The following is a 24,308-nucleotide window of genomic DNA, read 5'->3' on the forward strand; positions in this document are numbered from 1 at the left end:
CGTCTTTGTTTAAAATCTTGATCACCAGCAACTGCGGGCTGTCGGTGATGCCAAACGTTTTTAAACACTCCAGGATGTTCTTCAGTGGCGAAAGGTTGTAGATGATCTCGGTATTAATCGACTTTGATTTTTTTCGGTCAAACGAGTCGTCCAGAAGTGTCTTGTAGACAGCCGAGAGCACTTGTTCGAGGGTGAGCAGGTAGTCTCCGTTCACGAAAGCGTAGTTATAGGCAGGATCTGCGGCAAGAAGCCTGTCGCGGATGTGTTTCTGGTTGCTTACGTCGATGAAATAGGCCGCAAAGACTGGGTTTTGCGGGAACTGGGGAAACGTGAATATTTCAAACATGAATAAAAAAAAAAGATATGGATTTTGCAGAAAACCCGTGGGAGGACGTTTGCGTGGGGGAAAGGGAAGAACAGGAAACATGGGAAGGGATAAGCGAGAAAGGCGAGAGCGGGTCCCCGGGCGGAACAGACGACAACGCTGCCAATGAGAGTGATCAGGCCCACGAAGACGATTTTGGCGATTTTGGCGAGTTCGAGGAAGTGAAAGTCGACCGACCCGAGGTGGACTACAGCTGTCTGTCGCGGCTGGGACGTGCGACGTGCGACGACGCGACGATGAGTTTTGAAGGAGAGTGGACGGGCAAGTATTTAAGGCTTGTTGCTGCGGAGCGACAGTGGCAGCAACAGCACCAGCACAAAAGTTACCGGGGCCGCGCGGCACATTTGGAGACAGAAACTCACCGCCGAGCAGAGGCTGTGGCGGCGCTGTGGACGAGCGTGGAGAAGCGAGTGGCGACAAAGGCGGGCGTGACGAATCTTTTCAGCTGGTCGAGCACCAGGGAGACTGCAAAGCCGGCTAAGAAGACACAGCAGATCAACTCCAAGCTGCTGCGCACGGCAGCCATGGAAAGCCGCACCATAATAGACCGCCGACTGGAAGCGCAGCGGCAGCAGAAACAGAAGCTGGAGAAGGAGCGCCGCGAGCGAGAGAAACGGATCCGGGAGGAGCGGCTGCGCAAAGAGCAGGAGGCTCTCAAGTACCGGTCGGTGGCTGCTGTGCCACAGAAAAAGGAGAGGACGCTGTTTGGCCGGCTGTTTGGGGAGAAGAGCAAAATTGCCGCAGACAACCTTTCACACGACAAGATTGTGCAGCCGGCGCCGACGGCCGAGGACGCCGACCTAATCAGTGAGATGAAGGAACAGCTGCAGCGGCGTGAGGATAGCGACGAGGAGGGCGGGGAAGTCGATTACGGCGAGATATGCGCAGGTGCAGCCGACAGCTCAAGTCTGCAGGACATAATAGGGCAGGAAGAGGAGGGCTCAGACACGCATTCGAATCTCAACGAGAATTTCGGCGAGTTCCACACAACCATGCCGTTGGAAAACTCAAGCTCCGTCCAGTCCAACACGAGCCCACTCGCAATTCCGGAAAATCTCATCGACCTGTAAACTCCACGTCCCACTAAATTTCCCCAGATTCGGGGCGTTTCCCGATTTGGCAACCTGCCGCAAATTTTTATAGATTTCTAATCATTTCTTCACATCTCCTAGTTGTTCTTCTTCTTTTGCCCTCTGTCTCCACTGACGCTATGAACGGGAATGAATTGACAGAACTCAAGAGCAAAGAGGACTCGCAGGGCTCAAAGCAGGGCACTGTCCACCGCAGAACGTCCACGTCGATGCCGCACAACAGCATCGCTCCTTTGACTGACTCCGCAAACATCCTGCCGGTGGTTCCTGAGTCGCTGCCTACGACGCCGGGATATGAGCTGAACACAAACTCGTACTTCGATGGTGCCGGAACGAACTCCTACTTCGACCTGGCTTCCACCAAGGGTCTTGTTTCTGCGCGTCCTCCAATCCCGCCCGCACAGCAGCCTCTGTCGACGTCTTTTGAGTCCGGTAGATTGGGGGGCGCCAGCCACAAAGTGGAGGGCGGAATGACCCTGGACAACCCGCCACGCAACAAGTGGCGTGTGATCTCAGTGGTGCTATGGGCCGTGTCGGCTGGGCTCTCCGACGCAGCACCAGGAGCGCTGCTGCCCACCATCGAGAAGTACTACAACATCAGCTATGCAGTGGTGTCGCTAATCTGGCTGGCCAACGCCATCGGGTTCATCATCATCGCGTTGATCTGCCCCAAGATGGAGCCTCTGCTGGGAAAGCGCAAGATGACGTCGGGTGGGTGTCTGGCTCTGGTGGTCATGTACGCGCTGGTGAGCCCGGGTTATAAGTTCCCGCTCGTCGTGGTGGGCTTCTTTTTCGGCGGTCTCGGTCTCGCTACGTGCCTGTCTCAGCAGAATATCTTCCTGTCCAAGTTTGAGAGGTCTTCCCAATATCTGGGCTATTTCCACGGGGGCTACGGGCTGGGAGCGTGTGTGGGTCCCTTGATCGCTACCGGAATGATTGACAGTGGCGTCAAATGGCATCTATACTACCTCATTCTACTTGGTATGTCCATGTTCAATTTCTGGAACATGTGGTTCGCGTTTAAAGGTGCTGACGACGATTTGAAACCGTGGGATAACTGGGAGCCAAAGGCCCACACTCCAACCTCGGAGAACCCGGGAGAGGACGACGGCAAATACACGATGTTGGAGGAGACGCTCGGGTTCACCGAGACGCTACGGCAGCAGGAGGGCCCTCAAGAGCCGAAGGAGGAGAGTATGCTAAAGGTTTCGCTAAAAAACCCACGTACATGGCTGTTGGCGTTCTTTGTGCTTTTCTACCAAGGCGCAGAGGTCTCGATGGGGGGCTGGGTGGTTACGTTCCTGGAAGTGTACCGCGGAGGCGAAGCCTCAAGCACTGGTTATGTCTCGTCCGGGTTTTGGGGCGGTCTTACGATCGGCCGGTTATTCCTCACCACCAACATCCACAAGTTTCTTGGAGCAAAGCGCGGTGTCACCATCATGATCATAGGCGCTATCATCACAACGGTGCTTGGCTGGGTGATCCCAATACTTATCGTCGAGGCCGTGGCTGTGTCGTTTGCGGGCATCTTCATCGGCCCGATCTACCCGCTCATGATCACCATTGCCGTGCGCATCCTGCCACGGAAAATCCAGGTTATATCGCTCACCATCATGACTGCTTTCGGCTCCTCGGGCGGCGCCTTGTTCCCCTTCCTGGTGGGACTTGTGTCCCAGTACGCGGGCGCCTTCGTGTGCATGCCCTTTGTTATCGGACTGCTCACATGCACTTGTATCATATGGTTCCTGCTGCCAAACCCGGACAGACCAAGAGTCACCAATTTTGTACAGAGGGTCTGGTAATAATAGTTATATCGTGCTCTATTTACAGTTTGCGTGGAGTGTAGTCGTAGAACCACCCACTTCTACTCGGATACTCGGTCGGCACACGCAGCTCCAGCGGGAACCGCTTGCCGATCTCCAGCTCGTTGGCGGCCTCGAACAGCTTCTGGCTCACGTGCTTCAGGTCCTCGTTGGCCTCCTTGATGCTCTCATATTGCTGTTTCAGTTGCGCCTCCTCAGCCTGCTTCTTCTCCTTACGCACAACCGCCCACGCTCTCATAACTGTGACATGCTTGACGAAATCTTCCTTCGACAGTTTCAGCATCTTGGGCATTTTTCTGTTTGCAGATATAACCGAAAGCTGAGTAACCACACGCTGCGCAACAGGATCCAGCCCTGCACGGATACGCTTAGTCCGCACAAACTGAAGGTTTGTGCCAGACTTCTGGACCGTTCTTACTGCTCCAAACATGAAAAATTTGAGAATAAAAGTGAGCTTAGCTAATTTTGGGTTGGTTATTTTTTTTCCAGTGCAAAGATGGCGAAGTGGCTGCTATTTTAAATTCCATGTCTCACTCTAATAATCCTTTTTTGATGGCCGCCAGCGTGCCAGACATTCACATTGTGCCTCCCGTGGGGGAGCAGACCCCGCCTCCGCTGCCACCATTGCCTTCACGGCCCGCAACGCCCAACTCGCCCTCAAATTCGCTCATCTCTGAGGAGGAGGTCCTTGCAAACATGCCCCCATCGCCAAAGTACACTGAAATGCCATCGCCAGGCGAAATCAGCATACCTAATAACCAGGCAATTGACCCGTTGTCCATTAATGACACCCGCCCCACGGCTGATCCACCAGCGTACTCAGAGTCGTCTTCAGAAGTGGCGTCTTTGGCGAATACACTGCCATTGGCAGACGACGAGAACCCACCCCCACCTCCACAGAGGCCGCCTCAACGCCCACCTAGGCCTTCACGGCGTGCTCACTCAACGTCGCCAGGGCGATCGCGGTACCAGCGCCCTTATGTGCAGCCTCCTAGCCAGCCACCACGGCCATTGCATCCAATCTATGCACCGCCACCCACGCAATTTTTGGGGACCACCATTTCTTCTCCAAATAGGTCCCCATCGCCAACGTTACCCCCACGTAATTACCATTAATAACGAAAGTTCGAGCTCCCAGCAGCCCTCAATGTATTACCTAACCGCGAACTCAATTATGTAATTATCCGATATAGTGTAACGGCTATCATGGTCCGCTTTCACCGGGCAGACCCGGGTTCGACTCCCGGTATCGGAATCGGTAATTCTTTTTTTTTTGCGTATCGTTCGTTGTCTCCAAGGCCAGTCACGAATCAAGAGCACCGACCAAAAACGATGTATTCTTGGGCGTGTGGCGTAGTTGGTAGCGCGTTCGCTTAGCATGCGAAAGGTCTTGGGTTCGACTCCCAACTCGTCCATCTTGTTTTTCATTTTTTCTGCAGTCTGCATGCTACGTAACGAGATGTGCATGTTGGAAAAAAATTTGATCAATAGGAAAACTCTGTCAAAAATAGCGGAGAAAGTGACGAAACAAGGAGCCATTGCTGATCTGCAGTTAGAGAAGCCATGCTAGCTCCGTGCTTGTTTTTCCGGCTCTCCAACTGGCCTGAATCATCGCATCTGCATCTTCGGCGTCGCACGACCTATTTCTTTTTCTGAAAATTTTTTTTATTTTTAAATTATATAGCTTCCTCAGGATCTTCTTTTTCCCTTCTTCTTCTCCTTCTCATAGACAAAGACCTTCTTTCAGCTCCCATCAAACCCCAATTGGATTTTGATTGCTGCCATCCCAACACTTGTACATTCTTATTGGCTACAGAGCTTGAAAAGGGACTTAAAGTACGTGAGTTAAGGAGAGGACTTGTAGCCCTCTCGTAGACAAAGACATATATTAACCTCTATTTTAGAAAAAAATATTTTTTTTACCATGTCTGTGAAGTTTTCCAATCCAATCTCTCCGCCAATGGAGAGTACTGGAGACACTCTCATCACCCTGGAGACCCAGGATGGTGTTGCATTGCAAGGATATTCCTTCGGTGCTGAGAAGGCAGTTGCTGGTGAACTTGTCTTCCAGACCGGTATGGTGGGATATCCAGAGTCGATCACTGATCCTTCGTACGAGGGTCAGATTCTTGTCATTACCTATCCTTTGGTGGGTAATTATGGTGTTCCAGACCGCCAATTAATGGATGAGGTTGTTGAGAAGCTGCCAAAGTACTTTGAGTCCAACAGAATCCATGTTGCCGGTCTAGTTGTCGCTCATTATACTGAGGAATATTCTCACTACCTTGCGAAATCCTCTCTAGGCCAATGGTTGAAGAGCGAGGGTATTCCTGCCATCTACGGTGTCGATACTAGAGCTTTGACCAAGAAACTTAGACAAGACGGTTCCACTCTCGGTAGACTGTGTTTGCAGAAGCCAGGCACGAGCGTTTCCGAGTGCATGGACCCTCAGACCTGGAAAGACAATTTTGTTGTTCCTGAGTGGGTGGATCCTAACACGCAGAACCTGGTTGCTGTTGTTTCCACCAAGGAGCCTGTGGTTTACGATCCGCCTAAGGAGGTGGCCAGAGTGGGTCCGGACGGCAAGGTGATCAGAATCGTTGCTGTCGACGTGGGTATGAAGTACAACCAGATCAGATGCTTTGTGAACCGCGGTGTCTCGCTCAAGGTGGTGCCATGGGACTACGACTTCACCAACGAGGAGTACGATGGTTTGTTCATTTCCAACGGTCCTGGCGATCCGTCTGTCATGACCGACGTTGTCGAGAAATTGAGAAAGTGTCTCGAGGAGGCCAAGACGCCGATTTTCGGGATTTGTCTCGGCCACCAGCTGATGGCCAGAGCCTCGGGCGCATCGACTTTGAAGCTGAAATTCGGTAACAGAGGCCACAATATTCCGTGCACGTCCACCATTTCCGGAAAGTGCTACATCACGTCGCAGAACCACGGGTACGCTGTCGACACCGACACACTGACTCCCGGCTGGAAGGAGCTGTTTGTCAACGCGAACGACGGCTCGAACGAGGGTATTTACCACACGGAAAAGCCGTTCTTCTCGGTCCAGTTCCACCCAGAGTCCACCCCTGGTCCAAGAGACACAGAATTCCTGTTTGACACATTTATCCAGACCGTTATCGAGTTCAAGAGCTCCAAGAAACTCAAGGCTGTGGAGTTCCCTGGCGGAAAAATCGACGAAAACAGAGCTCTGCATCCACGCGTGAACGCCAAGAAAGTGCTGGTTCTTGGTTCCGGTGGATTGTCCATTGGACAAGCCGGAGAGTTCGACTACTCTGGCTCGCAGGCCATCAAGGCCCTGAAAGAGGAAGGAATATACACCATCCTGATTAATCCTAACATTGCCACCATCCAGACCTCCAAGGGTCTGGCAGACAAGGTGTATTTCCTGCCTGTCACGCCGGAGTTTGTGAGAAAAGTCATCAAGCACGAGCGGCCAGATGCCATCTACTGCACCTTCGGTGGCCAAACCGCCCTCAACGTTGGTATCCAGTTGAAAGACGAGTTCGAGTCGCTTGGAGTCAAGGTTCTCGGTACGCCGATCGACACCATCATCACCACCGAGGACAGAGAGCTGTTTGCGCGGTCCATGGACGAGATTGGCGAGAAGTGCGCCAAGTCTCAGACTGCATCTTCCATTGACGAGGCGCTCGCTGCCGTGAAAGAAATCGGCTTCCCGGTCATTGTCAGAGCCGCCTACGCTCTGGGAGGTCTTGGATCTGGTTTCGCCGATAATGAACAGGAGCTCATGGACCTGTGTCAGAAGGCCTTTGCTGCCTCTCCCCAGGTGCTTGTTGAAAAGTCCATGAAGGGCTGGAAAGAAGTCGAGTACGAGGTTGTTCGTGACGCTTTCGACAACTGTATCACCGTCTGTAACATGGAGAATTTCGATCCGCTGGGAATCCACACCGGAGACTCGATCGTGGTTGCTCCGTCCCAGACTCTTTCTGACGAGGACTACAACATGCTCAGAACCACTGCCGTCAACGTCATCAGACATTTGGGTGTTGTTGGTGAGTGCAACATCCAATATGCTCTGAACCCGCTCTCGGAAGAATACTGCATTATTGAGGTCAACGCCAGACTTTCCAGATCGTCTGCGCTGGCTTCCAAAGCCACTGGATATCCGCTTGCCTACACTGCCGCCAAGCTTGGTTTGAACATCCCATTGAACGAAATCAAGAACTCTGTCACTAAGTCCACCTGTTCGTGTTTCGAGCCGTCGTTGGACTACTGTGTGGTGAAGATTCCAAGATGGGACCTGAAAAAATTCACCAGAGTCTCGACTTTGCTGTCGTCGTCCATGAAATCTGTTGGAGAGGTGATGAGCATAGGCAGAACGTTCGAGGAGGCTATTCAGAAAGCTATCAGGTCGACGGACTACCACAACATTGGTTTCAACAAGACAGAGGCCCTGATGTCCATCGACATCGATTCAGAGCTGCAGACACCTTCTGACCAGCGTCTCTTTGCCATTGCCAACGCCATGTCCGAGGGCTACACTGTTGACAAGATCCACAAGCTGACCAACATTGACAGATGGTTCCTGAACAAGCTGGAGGGACTGGTCAAGTACGCCGACAAGATCGCGTCATATGGCGTGAAGGAAAAGCTGCCAGCGTCGATTTTGAAGCAGGCCAAGCAGCTCGGCTTCGAGGACAGACAGATTGCCAAGTTCCTCAACTCCAACGAGGTGGCCATCAGAAGACTCAGAAAAGAGCACGGTATCGTTCCGTTCGTCAAGCAGATCGACACCGTCGCAGCAGAGTTCCCTGCCTACACCAACTACCTGTACATGACATACAACGCGGACTCCAGCGACGTCGATTTCAACGACAACGGTGTGATGGTGCTGGGTTCTGGTGTCTACAGAATAGGTTCTTCTGTCGAGTTCGACTGGTGTGCCGTCAGAGCCATCAGAACGCTGAGAGAACAAGGTTTCAAGACTATCATGGTCAACTACAACCCGGAAACCGTCTCTACCGATTACGACGAGGCCGACAGACTGTATTTCGAGACCATCAACCTGGAGAGAGTGCTGGATATCTACGAGCTTGAAAAGTCTTCTGGTATCATTATTTCCATGGGTGGCCAGACCTCCAACAATATTGCTCTGCCTTTGCACAGACAAAATGTCAAGATTCTGGGTACCTCGCCGGAAATGATCGACTCGGCCGAAAACAGATACAAGTTCTCGAGAATGCTGGACAAGATCGGCGTCGACCAGCCGGCCTGGAAAGAGCTCACCTCGATCCAGGAGGCTGAGGAGTTCGCTGAGAAGGTCACATACCCTGTTTTGGTGAGACCGTCTTATGTTCTGTCTGGTGCTGCGATGAACACTGTTTATTCTAAGGCCGACCTGGCGTCGTATCTCTCGCAGGCCGTCGAGGTTTCTCCAGACTACCCCGTTGTTCTGACCAAGTACATTGAGAACGCCAAGGAGATCGAGATGGACGCCGTTGCCAAGGACGGAAAGCTGATCATGCACGTTGTTGCCGAGCACGTCGAGAACGCCGGCGTCCACTCTGGTGATGCCACATTGATTGTTCCTCCACAGGACCTGGACAAGGAGACCGTGAGCCGGATTGTCGAGGCCACGTCCAAGATCGGAAAGGCCCTGGACGTGACTGGACCGTTCAACATCCAGTTCATTGCCAAGAACAACGAGATCAAGGTGATCGAGTGTAACGTGAGAGCGTCGAGATCTTTCCCATTCAACTCCAAGGTGGTTGGCACCGACATGATCGAGATGGCTACCAAGGCCATCATGGACATTCCTGTGAAGCCGTACCCTGGCGAGAAGCTGCCGGACGACTACTGTGCTGTCAAGGTTCCCCAATTCTCGTTCTCGAGACTTTCAGGTGCCGACCCTGTTCTTGGTGTCGAGATGGCTTCTACCGGTGAGGTTGCCTGTTTCGGTCACAACAAGTACGAAGCCTATCTCAAGTCTTTGATTTCGACCGGCTTCCAGCTGCCAAAGAAGAACATTCTTCTGTCCATTGGTTCATTCAAGGAAAAACAGGAATTGTTGCCTTCCATCAAGAAATTGTACGAGCTCGGCTACAACCTGTTTGCGACGGCCGGAACTGCCGACTTCATCCAGGAACACGGTGTTCCAGTCAAGTATCTGGAGTTGCTGACTGACAGAGAGGACGACAAACAAAAGGCCGAGTACTCGCTGACGCAGCACCTGGCCAACAACCTGATCGACCTGTACATCAACCTGCCATCGGCCAACAGATTCAGAAGACCGGCCTCGTACGTGTCCAAGGGTTACAGAACAAGAAGGATGGCCGTTGACTATGCCGTTCCTTTGGTTACCAATGTCAAGAACGCCAAGCTTTTGATCGAGGCCATTGCCAGAAACCTGAGTCTGGAAGTGTCCAACATCGACGCGCAGACTTCGCACAAGACCGTTGAATTGCCAGGCCTGATTTCGATCTCCACGTTTGTGCCATCGTTCGAGTCGGACTCTGCTTCCGCCAACATCGAGGCCGTCACCAAGGCTGCTCTGGCCGCCGGATTCACTCTCACTTCCATCTCTCCAGTTACAGACTCTGGATCGTTCATTGTCGACGCCAGAACTCTGGCCAGGGCCCACGAGCTCGCCCAGGACTCCACCTACACGGACTTCTCGTTTGGCGTCGCTGCGACCGAGGAAAACCCGACCCAGATCCAGCACGTTTCCTCGCTCACGTCGTATCTGCTTGTGCGCTCGGAGGAGTTCCTCAAGAACAAAATTGCATCCACTTCGGCACACTTTGGCGTCTGGCCGGAGAAAGAGCCAATTGTCACAGACACCAAGACCACCGACCTGGCCTCTGTGCTTTTGCTGGCCTCCCTTTACAACAGACAGATCCACGTCACCAACGTCACCAGCAAGGATGACCTGGCTCTGATCACCATGTCTAAGGGTAAAGGTCTGCAGGTGTCGTGCGACGTGTCTGTGTACTCGCTGTTTGTTTCGCAGGAAGAGTATCCTGGAGCAACCTTCCTGCCTACCAAGGAGGACCAAAAGGCTTTATGGGACAACTTGGACTCTGTTGACTGTTTCTCTGTCGGCGAGACGCCAAGTCTGCTTGCCCAACATGTTGGCCAGCCGGTGACTGCTGCCATCGGCATTGCTGACACGCTGCCGCTGCTGCTTTCTGCCGTTGCGGAAGACAAGTTGACGTTTGAGGACATCGTTGCCAAATTGCACGACAACCCAATCAAGATCTTCAACCTGAGAGACAACGAGTCTATGATCGAGGTCGACGTTGACAGAGCCATGTCCTCACTCAAAACCAAGAGAAGCGTGTGGTCGCCATTCCAGTCCAAAAACCTCAAGGGTGCCGTTGAGAGAGTGCACATGAACGGCCAGACTGTCTGTCTAGAGGGCGAGTTTGTCGTTGCCGAGGCTCTCGGCAGAGAAAACGCCTTCCTTGTCCAGCACCCATCATCTCTTGCCGGCACTCCGGCCGTGGCAGAGGCACAACTGGCTGCTTCGCCGGCTACCACCACCAGAAGAGCCTCGAGATACTCGTTTGACGGCGCCAGAAGATCCACCCTCATTGACTCTCTGAAAGACACCAGCGCAATTTCAGAGTCGCACGAGGGTCCGACCGGTGCCGACCTTGTTTCCTCGATGCCTCCAAGAGAGCTGTCGCTGCCAAATGCCATAATTTCCTACATCAAGGGCGACAATCCGTTCCTCAGAAACTCTGTTCTGTCGGTTAACCAGGTCTCCAGATACCATTTGCACGCTCTGTTTGCTGTTGCACAGGAGATGAGACTTGCTGTTGAAAGAGAAGGTGTTCTGGACGTGTTGAAGGGCCGCGTCCTGACCACGGCCTTTTTCGAGCCATCCACCAGAACCGCCTCGTCGTTCAACGCTGCTATGCAGAGACTGGGCGGTCGTGTTGTCTCGATTTCCGAACAGGGCTCCTCTGTCAAGAAGGGCGAGACTTTGCAGGACACTATCAGAACCATGGCGTGCTACTCCGACGCTATTGTCCTGAGACATCCTTCTGAGGAAAGTGCAGATATTGCTGCTAAATATTCTCCAGTTCCTATTATTAACGGTGGCAACGGCTCCAGAGAACACCCTACCCAGGCCTTCTTGGACCTGTTCACCATCAGAGAAGAGCTGGGTACTGTTAACGGAATCACGGTCACATTCATGGGAGACTTGAAGTATGGAAGACCGGTGCACTCTCTGTGCAAGCTACTGCAACACTACCAGGTGAGAATCCAGCTTGTTTCTCCTCCAGAACTGAGACTTCCGGAGAACATGAGAAAGAAGCTTGCCGACTCAGGAATGCTTGTTGGAGAGTCCACAGAGCTCACCAAGGAAATCATTGCCAAGTCTGACGTGCTGTACTGCACCAGAGTCCAGCAGGAAAGATTTGCCGACAAGGAGCAGTACGAGAGGCTGAAGGACTCGTATGCTGTTGACAACAGGATCCTTGCACACGCCAAACAGCACATGTGTGTGATGCATCCGCTTCCAAGAGTCAATGAGATCAAGGAGGAGGTGGACTTTGACCAGAGAGCAGCCTACTTCAGGCAAATGCGTTACGGTTTGTTTGTGAGAATGGCATTGTTGGCCATGGTCATTGGTATTGATTTTTAACTAGGATAATAGACAATAGATATTAGATTTAATGTTACGAGAATGATTGAATTGATTGTGTTATGCGTACTGTTGATTTTATTTTTGGTTTTTCCTGATGCAAAAAAATATGCCTCCTACCGGATTTGAACCGGTGATCTTCGCATTACGAGTGCGACGCCTTACCACTTGGCCAAAGAGGCATTATACGCGTAGAATTCTACACCTTTTGATCATGAAGTAGCGACCCGGTTTTGGTAGCACATGATATAATATAGGTAGTATAATCCAACAAAATAATTCTACATTTAAATTCATCACCAGAAGCTTGTTCGCATCTATACACTTAGTTCGCTTGGTTACACTTTCAGTCTAGTTAGCCTTTTTCTGCTCATCCCGCTTCGAGTAGATCTTGGCGGTGAAGGGCTCCTCTATCAGTTCAACAAGCTGGTACATGGCGTAGACAAGACCGGAAATAAACACTCCCGAGGCCTTGCCGTACCACAATGCTGTTCCCAGGAAACACAGAGTGGATCCGTCGTACATTGGGTTGTCGAGCACGCTGAATGGGAAATCGGTGATTCTCTCGTCTTTGAGGAAGCCAAAGTGGTCTCCGAGGTAAGTTCCCACAATTCCTAGTTTATACATGGAGGTGGAGACAAAGACAGAGCCGGTTGCAAACAGCAGTGCCCCAATAGCCTTAACAAGCGGCGTGTCCAGCAACGGAGAGGTCGGCTGGTCCAGAATAGCGTCTCTGTAGATGTGGTCTCTAATCAAACCGAGGGTGAAGACGGTCAAGGAGAACGCATACACGGCAAGCAACTTGCTGCCAAAAGCCAGCTTGGACAGCAGTTTTGTGTTGTACTCGAGTCTGGCACCAAAGTTCCAGTACAATGGGTTGAACACCACAAAGAATATCGACGTCTGGATCTTCTTGGAGTTGAAGTCGATGTCCTTGGCGAGGTCCCAGTAAATGTCCTTGAATTTGTCGACGTAATCCATGTCTTGTGACTAAATTAAACATGTGTAAAGCCTCATTATTTATAAGGCTCGCGCTCCAAAATGTTGAATTCGCAATCACATGCACATCGCCTTTCGAAAAAGGGAGAACCTTGCAAAATATAAATACCTCTCGTTCCCACCCGTAATTTGCCCTGATTTTGCGGAGCCAACAATGCACCTTTGCCTGCCAGATTCTATCACATGCAAATTCGCGGCCCCTTTTTTAGCCTAAAAAATTAAGTGTTGGGCCGGGCCACATGCCTCAATTGGTGTACCTTACTTGTATTTACTTACCTATAGTGCTCATGCCTCGAGCCGCTCGGCAGCGAGTCTTCTTTCGATCTCGGCAAGCTCCCGTTCCCGAGCCTCGATCTCCTCCTTCTTCAGCATTAGGTCGCGCTGCACGCGCTCCTCGAACGCACGCAGCCGCTCTTCCTCGAGTCTGATCTGCTCCTCCTTGTCGTCCAAGGCCGGACTATCAGCGACCTTCGGCGATTGGTACGCACCGTTTCCGTTGGCCACGCCCGTCATGCTCGTGGCCATCGAAGACACTCTGGCCCTGCTGAGCTCGCTAACGTCGCCGACCTCGCCCTCCTCTCCGAGAGTCTTGGCACGGTAGTTCTCATACAGCACCTCGTGAGTGTAATCCTTGAAGTCGTTCAGATGTGTGATGAGTAGCGTGTTTTTCAGTGACAGGAAGTCGCTGATCTCGTTGTCGAAGATATCGATCGTGCCCCACGGATACACCCTTACACGCTTGACCTCGCCCGACGCTGGGTCCTTGTGCGTCGTGTTGGACCCCATCACGGCAAAAGGCAGCGTCTTACCCAGATACTTATTGAGCTCGATGGTTTCCTCGTCGGCGCCTTCGTCCAGGTTGAAGAAGTCGTCGTTAAAATCAAAGATAGGCAGCTTGTAGTGCTCAATGTCTTCCATGATGAGTTTCTTGTTCAGTTTCAGCTCAGAGAGCGTCAAAGAGTCTGCCTTGGCAATCACCGGCACTATATTGACCAATTCTCCAAGCGACTGCATGAAAACGACGTCCTGCTCTTTAAGTCCGTGGCCAGTCGGGGTGATGAAGTACAAACAAACATGGACCCGACAATCCTTGAATCTGGGGTTTCTTCTAAGCTTCGACTCTTCAATCAGAATCTCGTCGTACTGGTGTTTGACGTAATCGGTAATAACCTGGAATGACACGCTGTTATCCATGCTGGTGCCAAATCCAGGGGTATCGATCAGGTTCAGACAGATACGGACACCCTCACCGTCTTCTAGCTCGACGGTGCTCTTTCTAAGCTGCATCTCGCGGTCTGGGTTGACCAATTCCTCTGGAGAGTACATGTGTATTGTCGAGGAGGGCTCGACGATCAGCTGGTCGCACAGCGAGTTGATGAACGTCGAGCGGCCAGAACCACTTTCGCCGACCACCATAACGGTGAAATTCAGCGACTTCTTGAGCGTCTTTCTTTTACGCAAAGCTGCCGAGTTTCCTAGGACAGTAACCATGTTGTCAACGCGTTTAAATAATTCGCGTAGCAATAAAATAAATAAATTACATAAAATACATTTCGGCCTGCACAGCCGTAATCCATAACCATCTATCCAGCTCTTGCCCTAATTGTCTGCAGCTGTCTGTAACGGCGCTCCCAGTTGAACTGCCAGTCCGAATTCGTCCAGATCTCGCAGAACTGGCCACACAGCGTGCTCACGTTGCGGATATAGCTTGGCAAATTGTGCTCGCTAATGAGCTTGAAGTGAGTCGTGCTGAATATCCCCGGGATTCCTGCTTTTCGAAATATTTTCACGCGGTAGCACTGCTCGGCGCACGGCTCAATCACAATGCTCATGAAATTGAACTGTGACGCGATCTTGTGGAACAGAAACGGTTTGCCCGAGTCGTTCCAGTAGATGTTCACAAAGTCGTTGCCAATGTGCCGCTTTTTGCTGCTCACAGCGTCATCGGTGCCGTGAGGCATCATCGTAGTCACGTGGAAACATACGTGGGACACCGGTGAATGGTAATGCACCGTGTATTCGCCGTCCTGGTCGTTCTGCGTGTCCAGGCCGCCAACGTAGTAGTCTGTGCAACCACGCAGCCGAATAAGCTTTCCAAGCCGCGTCAGAAACGCCTCGTACGCCTCTGAGCCGAACTGGTTGCTCAAAATGTCCTTTTCGGTAGTCTGGCCGGGCCCAATGTACACCACGCCGATTTTGTGCAGGTTCACCACCGGGATCCGGTCCATCACCGCGACAGACCGCCTAGTCTGGTCGTCCATCTCCAAAGGCCTCAGATCGGCGTTTCCAGCTCCCAGAAGCGCGGAAACCACAAACGACGGCTGCAGAGACGTGTGTGTGTGCCGTGCTGGCAGCCTCACTTCAAAACGGTCGATCGCCGTCGATCGACGCAGCGTGAGCAGCGATTTGGAAGTGTGTTTGTGGCTCGCCACCGTGAGCAGCGCGTCTCCGTGGAGCCAATGGCGCGTGTCGTAGTCCTTGTGATAGTCTATTTCTGTATCGACGGCGAAAATCTGTCTTGTGCTATTTTCAGCCGTCACAAACCGGTTGATGGCCTCGTAGTGCACTTTATTTTTCGTGTCTTCCAAACCAAGAGCTACCAGATTTTTATTGATAAACTCAACGAGCTCGCTTCGCTGGTCCATCGAAAGTTTAAGAAACCAGCCACAGACTGCGCGGTACGACATCGCTGTTAAAAACAACAGCAACTGCTGGCTGACCTCGAACGTTTGGGTCGAAGGCAGTCTGTCGAGCGAGGAGTCCAGATAGTCCACGTCGTGCTCTTTTTTGTTTTGGAACGAGTCCTTGGAGTACTCGATGTACTTGAACGCAATGGCAAAAATGCGTTTATAGTCCTCCGTGGTCAGGTTTGAAATTAGAGCAGGCAGTTCTGAAAGACTGAATAGCAGGTCCAAGATGGGGGCAGCGGTAGCAGCGGTGGACAATCTGGTCTGCAGGATGCTCAGAATGGGGCCCAGAAACCGTTTGATCGAGGCGGAAAACTCGTAGCACGAGACGATGAGAAAATGCAGACACGGAATGCCGGTCTTGTCCCAGGACTTGAGTGCCGAGATCACAGAGCTGATCAATAGGTCTTCCTCTGTTCTAGAAAAAATCGCTTGGTACGCTGGAATGGCCGACAGTGTCCTGATCAGCGCGACCTGGACGTCTGTTTTCGACACGGCCACCGGCTTGAAAGACGACGGGAACCGCAACTGCAACTGATGGCAGAGCGTGCGAATCAGCCGCAAGATCTGGTCGTGAGACGGGAACAGCGACGAGTACGCCAGCTGCGGACACAGATGGCCAAGCACGAACGAATACACCTCCCAATGGACGAAGGTTTCGAGCGTTAAAACGACCAGTTCGAGCCAGTCACTAAGATCGCATCGTTTGAGACACCTATGGCTGCAATTTTCCAGCAGCTCGCGGGGCAGATACGTAAGGGTCTCGGGATACTGCCATTTCCAGCTCTCGTCGCGAATGTGACCGGTGTCGACATTCCTTGCCAGGTTATGGCACAATCCGTCCACGTCGCAGACGTCAACGAAGTATATATAGTCGTCTGCGGGCCTGGCGCGGGCCATGAGCCGTGCGATGGTGAGAAAAGTGTCGTGGTCGGTAGAAATGGTGGAGGAAGCCAGTTCCAAGAGATAATCGAAAATAGCACCGGCTTTGCTGGTGTTGCGGGAGCTCTGGCAAAGAAATAGCAGCGAATACACGACATGCTGGGTAAACACGGCAGCGGAGGGGAATTTGGAAACGAGTAACTCTAAGAGCTGGTTGTCTATGCGGAGCAGAATTTTTGCGAGCGTGTCGGGATAGTTGGCAAGGTTCCAGAAGCCCTCATTGAGGAAGAGATCCAGATAGTGGCTGAGAGGCTCGCGATTTTCGCAGATGTCCAGTGACTCGAAAAATGCCAGCTCTAGCACTGCAAGCACCTTGTCAGTGGTGCCGAACGTGTTCATGAGCGACTCACAATTCTGCTGCCAGTTTTCTGTGATGGCTACACACCTAAGCTCAGAGTTGTAGCTGTCCATGACGTAGTCAAGCTGCGACTCCGACAGAAGGTCTCTATTTTTTTCAAATAGTCGAACGATGTGCTCACGCCATAAGGGATTAGTGGCGGCCTGCAGACGGTCAAAGAGGCGTCCGAAAGTCGACCTGTCCACGGCCTCAGAATCCATAGCCATCAAACAGTCCCAGAACCGCGCGTCCATAAACTGTCGTTGCGAAAGAAGGCCTAGGTCGAGCAGCGAGAGCACGATAGAGCAAATAGCGTTGGCCACGGCTGGCTGTGTCTGTGCCGGACAGGAAACAATAGCTGGCAACAGAAGCCCACTAGCTGTCTCTAGCACGTCGGTGACCAACCTACCTACCTTGGATGTGTCTCCGTAGTAATCCAAATATGTTTGCACAAACACCAGACAGCCATATGCGGGCCTCTCCTCGGTTCCAATAATTTCAGAGCACTTGACAAACGTGAGCAGAGTATAATTTGGGCTGCTCAGAAGCGTCACCAAAATGCCGTCTATCGTGTGGTCTAGCTGGATGTTGCCAAGAAGCTTGGCTCTGCCGAGAATATCGACGATATCGCGAATGCTGGAAGGTGGAACACTGCCGAGAGATATGTATGTGTCTATGATCTGGAAGTATGCGGTGAGAGTGTCAATGTTGGCGGCGCGCGTGGCCAAATCCAGGACTTTGGAGAGCAATTTCGCAAGGTCTTTGGATTCGAACAGATTGAAATTGAATTTCAGACAATTTGCAAGAAACAAGGTGAACTCTGTCTGTGATTCTTCTCGTTCGGGCAGGTTATTTAGTGTGCTCCACAAGTACTTGAAAAACGGATATGGCTGATATATTAGCAGGTCATAAATGTCACGGCCCTCGTTTGTGAGCAACTTGAGACTCTGGACGCTGTAATCGATGTCCGACTCCAGATACTCTAGTATATCCTTGTAATATGCCATTTTAGTCGGTGTTGAACGATCGCTAGCCTCAATGCAGGCGAGAAACAGATTGAACGTCTCCAGACGGAGTTGGTCCGAATTAGAAAGCTCGAGGTTTTGTTTGGCGAGAAACCACAGCTCCGGGATAGACGAGATGCTTACAGTCTTGATGGAGGAGATCAATTGGCGGACGGCAGCGATTTTCGCACTCGTTGACCCCGTCTTGAGCGTTGCAACCAGATCTCTCTGATTAATCAGGTCTGTGCCCACAACCGTCGGCTGCACGGCTATGGGCTTTGATCTGAAAGTTTTGGATATCGATTTGAACATGACATGGATTTTTTTTTCTATTAATTCCGATTTTTTTATTATTCTGACACATCTTTTTTGATCTGTCAAAACATGTTGTTGTTTTTCCAATCACGACGCAAATGCCAAAGGTATATAAATACAGGCGACGCGCTTGTGCAAGGTAAACAACATAATGATGGACCGATTCATTGATCCTCTGTGCCAACTAGCTGCTAACCCTACGGCGCAGTCGCTTACTCTAGGGTTCAGTGCGGCTATTCTAGGAATAATCACCACGATGGTCACTTCCAGCAAAGACCAGTACCGTGGAATTGATCTTTTACAGGAACTCATAGACATTGAGAACGCAAACAAGAATCAGACGCTTGCTAACTCGAAATACGAAGAGATGCTCGAGGTTTTCAGCGTGGTGCTCGCATTGGGGGCACTTTTTTTCGCCGTGCTATTTGTTCTGATTGGGGTGCTATTTTGGCGGCTTCGAGCACAAAAATGGCTGCTGAGCGAGTTTCAGACCGAAATGACAGACCTGAAGGCTACTCTGAACCATTTCCTGGCCAAGGAGGATGAGCTCTTCTACAACATTTCTGTTCGGTTGCAACAGGAAAGCGATACCCTAAACGCGAACCTCAACACGGTGGTGAAGAACGGCATGTTGCAGATCGAGGAGATGGTGGCAAAGTTCCAGACGAAGATCAAGGCGTGTCGCCAGAACATCAAGAACGAGCTGCAGAGGTTTGACACCATTAAGGAAGTTTCTGAGAAGACGGAGCAGAACCTCCACAAGTTCGAGTCCTCTCTATCAACCTACACGACCAAAATGCAGCAGCTTGAGCACCAATCTGCAAATCTCAAGAAAACGGTTGATCAGTACGTTTCGCAGGTCGATATCAAGGCAGAACTGATGGATAAGGAGTACGAGCTCGCCAAAATCCAGATTTGCAAATGCAACCTGATGCTCACAAACTCGCAAATTTTACTGGAGAAGGTTCTAGGGAACATGGACGGAAGCGCCGAATTGAGCCTCAGCGACGTCCTAAAAGATCTGGACCACGACTTTTCGCTTGACTCGGACGCTTATTTTAAGGCGTATTGCGAGTCCACCGATCTGACACTCGTGGATATCAGCAAGAAGCTAGAGACGGTACAATCGACGCTGGGATTGCACGACGAAAGCATCAAAAAGACCCGCAGCGGCATTGAGGACGCCAAGCGGGACATGCGCGAAGAGCTGAGACAGTTTACAAGCAGAAACGAGCAGTGGATCTACAACTGGATTTCTGTTCTGTACGGCCTATTCACGTCAGATATCGCCCAGCTGCAGATCCAGCTGCTCGGCTTGGACGACCTAGACTCGTTGCGCAAGCTGGAGGAAACAGGAGCGTACCTGAAGGACGAGTGCGTGTTCATTGAGAACTTTATTTTTGAGTGCAAGAAACAGTGTTTCAGTCTGCTACGCGAGCTCAGTCTGCTGCTTTTCGAATTCTATCTGCTCAAAACGGAATATCTCAGCCAGGACCAAATCCTCCAGGAATGCGACACACGCATTGAGACCACTGTGGCAAGACTGTTTGAATTATTCCAAACCAGCTTGCAGAACTCGTCCATGAACCACAAAGACTCGCAAAACCTATCCACCATAATTTGCAAGTTCCAGGACAAACTGGTGGCAGATCTAAAGCTCACTTGTTCCAACTTCAACGTCATTTTCAAACAGAACATCGAGGACTTCTTCATCATCTTCAAAACGCTTAAGGAGATGGACGAGCGTCTGCCGAGCGACGAGGACTCGTCCGTAATAATAAACAACCGCCATTCGTTTTCTGACGACGACGCAAACACCAGCAGCAGCTCTGACTCCTGGGGCTTGGACGACCCTTCCGCTTACAAGCCGCTGCGCTTGGTCGAGAAGAGGACAGTTTCGTGATGCCGTCGCGTCGATCGCCGCTGCTAAATAATTTTTTTATTTAATGACATTTATTTTCGTCTCTATTGGATAATGGCTCGAATAATACTGCTGAAAAACAAAACAGTCCCTACGGATCCATACGATGAGCTGTTCAGCCAAAACCAGTACGAGCCAGTGTTTCTGCCGCTGCTGAGACACTCGTCCATAAACGAAAAAGAAGTGAAGGAATTTCTCAAATCTGATCTGTATCTGAACGAGTACCAGGCACTGATTGTGACGTCCCAGCGGTGCATCGAGACGCTTGCCAAGCTTTTACAGGAGCTGAGGCACGAGAAATTTGAACGGCTTGACCAAATACTCAACAAGCCTTCGTACACCGTGGGCCCCACGACGTCTCAGTATTTAGAGAATCTGGGATTCACAGATATTCGTGGCGGCAAGGACGCTGGGAACGGTTCCATTCTGTCGGACATCATCATCGGTGACCCGTTGTTCCGTTCAAGTGCCAAAAAGGTGCTATTTCTCACGGGAGAAATACGCAAAGATATTATTCCGCGAAAACTCAAGTCCATCGACTTTAACGTCCTGGAGCTCGTTTCCTACCGCACAGAACCCCTCGAAGATATACAAAGCAGGTACGAGCAGCTGTCGCAGACGGCTCCAGACAAGTCGTGGCTGATCTTCTTCTCCCCTCAGGGAACGGCCGACATTGTGAATATCCTCAAGGAGAAGAAGCACAATTTCCAAATTGCGTCGATCGGCCCGACGACAGAGGAGTATCTTCTAGACAATGGTATTAAGCCGGCAGTGGTGTCGTCTAAGCCAGATGCCAAATCGTTACTGTCCTCGATTATGAACTATGAGCATGCTATTTAGAATGAATACGTCACCTTATTGAGTTCAGAGACTACCAATAGGTTCTCGGAGCTATTTTTGTAGTCGAGCTCCATCTGGATCTGGAAGTCAGACTTGTTTCTGATTTCGACCCGCGGCAGTTCCAGTTTACCCACACGCAGCGGCGTGAGAACAAGATCAAACTCGTAGGCGGCACTTTTGTCGTTCTGGAGGTCCAGTTCGAGGTCAAAGTTTTTCAGTCCTGCGATAAGCCAGTTGTTCTCGTTTTCCACAAGATCCAGCTTGAGGTTGATGTTCTTTGGGATTTCCGGCTCGTTCTGGAACCGCACTTTTTTGTTCTCCTTTTCTTCCAACTTGAACAGGATAACGTGGAGCGACAAGCGTGTGTGAATCGGTTCGCACACTAGATACTGCAGCTGCTTGGCAAACCGGAACTCGACAATGTTAATTGTGTTGATCACAGGGAGCGTAACCACTATGTTCAACTGTTTCCAAGCCGCGGAAATGAACTCTTGTTGCAGATCGGGAGAAATATCGTAGCTGCGGCCAAAGAAGCCCCGCAGCCTGTCGGCAAGACTCTGGGCGTCGGCAGGATGCAATTGCGAGAGGACTTTCTGGTGGTGTCTGGTCTCAAACGGGTCAGTTTTGATGCAATTCGTCAAAGAGTAATGGTTGAGCTTTGGTTTCTGTGCTCTGAAAAATGTGCGCAAAATATTCGAGTATTTGATTAGTTCCGGCTCCTCGCTCAAAATCTGTTTTTCCAACATTTTCTCAAGTCCAACAACTATCTCGTCCTCAATGTCATTGTAGTCAATCTGCAGGTTCAGACTCTCATCGCTAAGACTCTCGATCTTGTAGAAAAAGGTCGTTCCCTGGTCGTTGAATGCAATGATGTTGCGCGGCTGCTTCCACGTGACCACCTTCGAGTTCTGCGACGTGAGATCCACCTTCTGAACCCTGACAGGGCGGTTGTGGATCGGCGAGTTGATGGAATAATTAGAGAAAAGCTGCGCCGATTTGAAGATGTCCTGCACAGAGACGGCGATCTGGAGCTGGGTGTCCAGGTATTTGGTCACGTACACAGAATGGTCGCCAAAGACCAGCCCAAAGGACAAGGGGACGATCGTATTTGACACCTCTGGCGGGAAAAAGTACGGAATTCGCACCGTCACTGTCGAGCCGGGAGAAAACGAGCAGTTGCACTTAAACACCAGCTGATCCACGTCATTTTCCACCTCCGTTTCAACAATCTTTCCGTTGCTCTCAACCACATACTCTGCCTTGGGTACCATTCGGTCGATATCTGTCTTGTGGAACACAAACTCGCAACGCGGGAGCTGCTCAGAGCCAACTCTGGCGACGAGCATAATTTCGTCCCTATTGAGGTCTCTAACTCGTGGAACAACGGCATCTATGACGGTGTTTTGAAGAACTTGACCGTTTTTGTAGAACTGCTCAATGGGGTATGCAAAAATACGCGAGTCGAGTGTTTTGCGTATTTCCAGCTTGCCAGACCGTACCACGATGCTGCGAGCTTCCAAATCGCCACACACCAGGTCCTTTGACTCCAACTTATAATTGTTGTGCTTCTCCAGACAGCAGCTGCCAAGCCGGAACTGCGTGTTTTCGAAATTCACCACAATCTCGTCCACGGGCAGCACGATTTTGCTGGTGATCCGCACTCCCAGCTCGTACGTATCGACGCCGGCCGGGTCAATGCAGGGAGCAAGGTCGCACTCAAACAGGTCGGTGGACTCAAAAACCACCGGGTCGGTCAGGTTGTCGAGGATCTTGGACAGCTTGTCGGATTCAAACGGCTCGTCTTTGGCGACAAGCTCCAAATACGAAGTCAACAGCACGGGGAGCACATCCTCGTACGTTGCACTCAACTGCTCAAGATTGGCGATGAATATCTTCAGGATGCCCAGTGTAATGTACTTCCATTCGGAGTTTTTGAAGTAGGTGAACGAGTCGTTCAAAATTTCCAGAGACGTTTCCAGCTTCTTCATGTTGTGGAAGTATATTAGTGCCAGCTCGGTCGATAACGTGTCGACGGTGCGCGGCCGCGACTGTGCTTTAGAATATTCTTCGATCACTTTTTTCGTCTCGTCTATGGCGTACTCCTGGAACTTGCTTTCTGACTCTAGGATGCTCTTTACGGCGTCGTCTAACGGCTCGTATTTCTCAGAATGCATCGGAATGTCCACCAAAGAACCAGCAAGCACGTAACCCTTGCAATGCGCGAGTTTTATCAGCTCGTTGCGTCTCAAAATGCGGATGTCACCCAGTTTCTCGTACAGCTCGGCCAGGTCTCGCTCGGCACCGCCCAGTAGCTTCTGGAGCTGTGCGTTGTTAAGAAAGTCGGTGATTAAAACCACCGCTATCTCGTTCTTCTTGTAGCTCTCGTCGAGCGACTCAATAAAACGCGAGAGCACCTGCATCCATTCCATCTGGGTACGAATCATGAGAGCCTCGCTTGTCGCGGTTTTGCGCAAAATGGTCACCGACTGCTTGTAGAAAAATGCCTTGAGCTTAAACCTGGACTTGTAATCAATGTCTGGCGCGCTGTCGGCAAGTGGCAGGTCCTTAAATGAACAGCTTTCAATCCCCTCGTCGAGGTCTAGTTTATCAACTTTTGCAAACATATCCTTGTAACAATACAGCGCGTCCTCCAACTGTCCAATGCTCATAAATAGATGGGCAAGTTCGTTCATGCTGTCTAGCGTGTCGCGCGAACGATAGTACGCGAGTCGATGGCCAATTGACTCGACAAGCCCTATTTTCACCGAATTGGCCAGGCCGGCCCAGGCTTCCCTCTTCTCGACCGCAGACGGGTAACTTGACTTGATTTTGAAAATGTTGTCGAAAGTGAGCATTTCGTCGACAAAGTCCGTTTTCAGCTTGTTCAGCAGGTTAGTTTTGAGCAGTTTTTCTGCCCTCGAAACGTGCGAGGTGTTCTCGTATAAAATTATGAAGTAGACAGACGTCGGCTTGGCCGACTTGACGTTGTTGAGCCATTGTTTGACCACAGGCCGCACTCGCGCGCGGTACTCGTCTATGCTGGTGCTGCTGATGAAAATGAAATTGAGATATTTATTGTCTGTGGACTGGACGTAGTTGAGTTTTATATTACTGAGGGTGCGCACCGAGCTGGCGGGACCTGGCTTCCAATGGAGCTTATCAATCCGTGTGATGGTCTCAAGGTCTTTCTTGAGGTGCGCGTAAAGCGAGAACGGGTCGTAGTACCCTATTTCGAGCGGAATCGGCGCATCTAATTGGTCCATATCATCAAGATCAAAAGAGTAGATATTTCAAAATAAAAAATAAAGACGATCGACCCGCGTTCGAAATTATTT

The 24,308-nt window shown here is 51.0% G+C and overlaps 11 protein-coding genes and 3 non-coding genes across 14 annotated transcripts; 8 read left to right on the forward strand and 6 right to left on the reverse strand.

Annotated features, from left to right (window-relative positions):
* Positions 1-363: 363 nt before the first annotated feature.
* Positions 364-1,455, forward strand: HPODL_05081 (uncharacterized protein; the record flags this gene model as incomplete). Its single annotated transcript, XM_014081496.1, has 1 exon — positions 364-1,455. One exon carries the CDS (start codon positions 364-366, stop codon positions 1,453-1,455), a length of 1,092 nt encoding a protein of 363 aa, XP_013936971.1.
* A 140-nt stretch (positions 1,456-1,595) lies between these two features.
* Positions 1,596-3,278, forward strand: HPODL_00054 (MFS transporter; the record flags this gene model as incomplete). Its single annotated transcript, XM_014081497.1, has 1 exon — positions 1,596-3,278. The coding sequence occupies one exon, from the start codon at positions 1,596-1,598 to the stop codon at positions 3,276-3,278; it is 1,683 nt and encodes a 560-aa protein (XP_013936972.1).
* Positions 3,279-3,300: 22 nt separating this feature from the next.
* Positions 3,301-3,729, reverse strand: HPODL_00055 (54S ribosomal protein L28, mitochondrial; the record flags this gene model as incomplete). Its single annotated transcript, XM_014081498.1, has 1 exon — positions 3,301-3,729. The coding sequence occupies one exon, from the start codon at positions 3,727-3,729 to the stop codon at positions 3,301-3,303; it is 429 nt and encodes a 142-aa protein (XP_013936973.1).
* A 95-nt stretch (positions 3,730-3,824) lies between these two features.
* On the forward strand, positions 3,825-4,415 carry HPODL_00056 (uncharacterized protein; the record flags this gene model as incomplete). The annotated part of the gene is made up of 1 exon (XM_014081499.1): positions 3,825-4,415. One exon carries the CDS (start codon positions 3,825-3,827, stop codon positions 4,413-4,415), a length of 591 nt encoding a protein of 196 aa, XP_013936974.1.
* A 67-nt stretch (positions 4,416-4,482) lies between these two features.
* Positions 4,483-4,554, forward strand: HPODL_05383. Its single transcript has one exon. It is a non-coding gene; the product is annotated as a tRNA-Glu (tRNA).
* Positions 4,555-4,641: 87 nt separating this feature from the next.
* Positions 4,642-4,714, forward strand: HPODL_05384. Its single transcript has one exon. It is a non-coding gene; the product is annotated as a tRNA-Ala (tRNA).
* A 509-nt stretch (positions 4,715-5,223) lies between these two features.
* On the forward strand, positions 5,224-11,928 carry HPODL_00057 (Protein URA2; the record flags this gene model as incomplete). The annotated part of the gene is made up of 1 exon (XM_014081500.1): positions 5,224-11,928. The coding sequence occupies one exon, from the start codon at positions 5,224-5,226 to the stop codon at positions 11,926-11,928; it is 6,705 nt and encodes a 2,234-aa protein (XP_013936975.1).
* A 110-nt stretch (positions 11,929-12,038) lies between these two features.
* On the reverse strand, positions 12,039-12,110 carry HPODL_05388. The gene has a single exon. It is a non-coding gene; the product is annotated as a tRNA-Thr (tRNA).
* A 169-nt stretch (positions 12,111-12,279) lies between these two features.
* HPODL_00058 (Second and third steps of methylation pathway for phosphatidylcholine biosynthesis) lies at positions 12,280-12,909 on the reverse strand (the record flags this gene model as incomplete). Its single annotated transcript, XM_014081501.1, has 1 exon — positions 12,280-12,909. The coding sequence occupies one exon, from the start codon at positions 12,907-12,909 to the stop codon at positions 12,280-12,282; it is 630 nt and encodes a 209-aa protein (XP_013936976.1).
* Positions 12,910-13,212: 303 nt separating this feature from the next.
* HPODL_00059 (Cell division control protein 11) lies at positions 13,213-14,418 on the reverse strand (the record flags this gene model as incomplete). The annotated part of the gene is made up of 1 exon (XM_014081502.1): positions 13,213-14,418. One exon carries the CDS (start codon positions 14,416-14,418, stop codon positions 13,213-13,215), a length of 1,206 nt encoding a protein of 401 aa, XP_013936977.1.
* Positions 14,419-14,510: 92 nt separating this feature from the next.
* Positions 14,511-18,209, reverse strand: HPODL_00060 (uncharacterized protein; the record flags this gene model as incomplete). The annotated part of the gene is made up of 1 exon (XM_014081503.1): positions 14,511-18,209. The coding sequence occupies one exon, from the start codon at positions 18,207-18,209 to the stop codon at positions 14,511-14,513; it is 3,699 nt and encodes a 1,232-aa protein (XP_013936978.1).
* A 154-nt stretch (positions 18,210-18,363) lies between these two features.
* HPODL_00061 (uncharacterized protein) lies at positions 18,364-20,115 on the forward strand (the record flags this gene model as incomplete). The annotated part of the gene is made up of 1 exon (XM_014081504.1): positions 18,364-20,115. The coding sequence occupies one exon, from the start codon at positions 18,364-18,366 to the stop codon at positions 20,113-20,115; it is 1,752 nt and encodes a 583-aa protein (XP_013936979.1).
* Positions 20,116-20,187: 72 nt separating this feature from the next.
* HPODL_00062 (Uroporphyrinogen III synthase) lies at positions 20,188-20,973 on the forward strand (the record flags this gene model as incomplete). The annotated part of the gene is made up of 1 exon (XM_014081505.1): positions 20,188-20,973. One exon carries the CDS (start codon positions 20,188-20,190, stop codon positions 20,971-20,973), a length of 786 nt encoding a protein of 261 aa, XP_013936980.1.
* Positions 20,970-24,236, reverse strand: HPODL_00063 (uncharacterized protein; the record flags this gene model as incomplete). Its single annotated transcript, XM_014081506.1, has 1 exon — positions 20,970-24,236. One exon carries the CDS (start codon positions 24,234-24,236, stop codon positions 20,970-20,972), a length of 3,267 nt encoding a protein of 1,088 aa, XP_013936981.1.
* Positions 24,237-24,308: the final 72 nt, after the last annotated feature.

The sequence above is a fragment of the Ogataea parapolymorpha genome, chromosome I (genome assembly GCF_000187245.1).
Source record: "Ogataea parapolymorpha DL-1 chromosome I, whole genome shotgun sequence".
In the NCBI taxonomy this organism is placed as follows: domain Eukaryota; kingdom Fungi; phylum Ascomycota; class Pichiomycetes; order Pichiales; family Pichiaceae; genus Ogataea; species Ogataea parapolymorpha.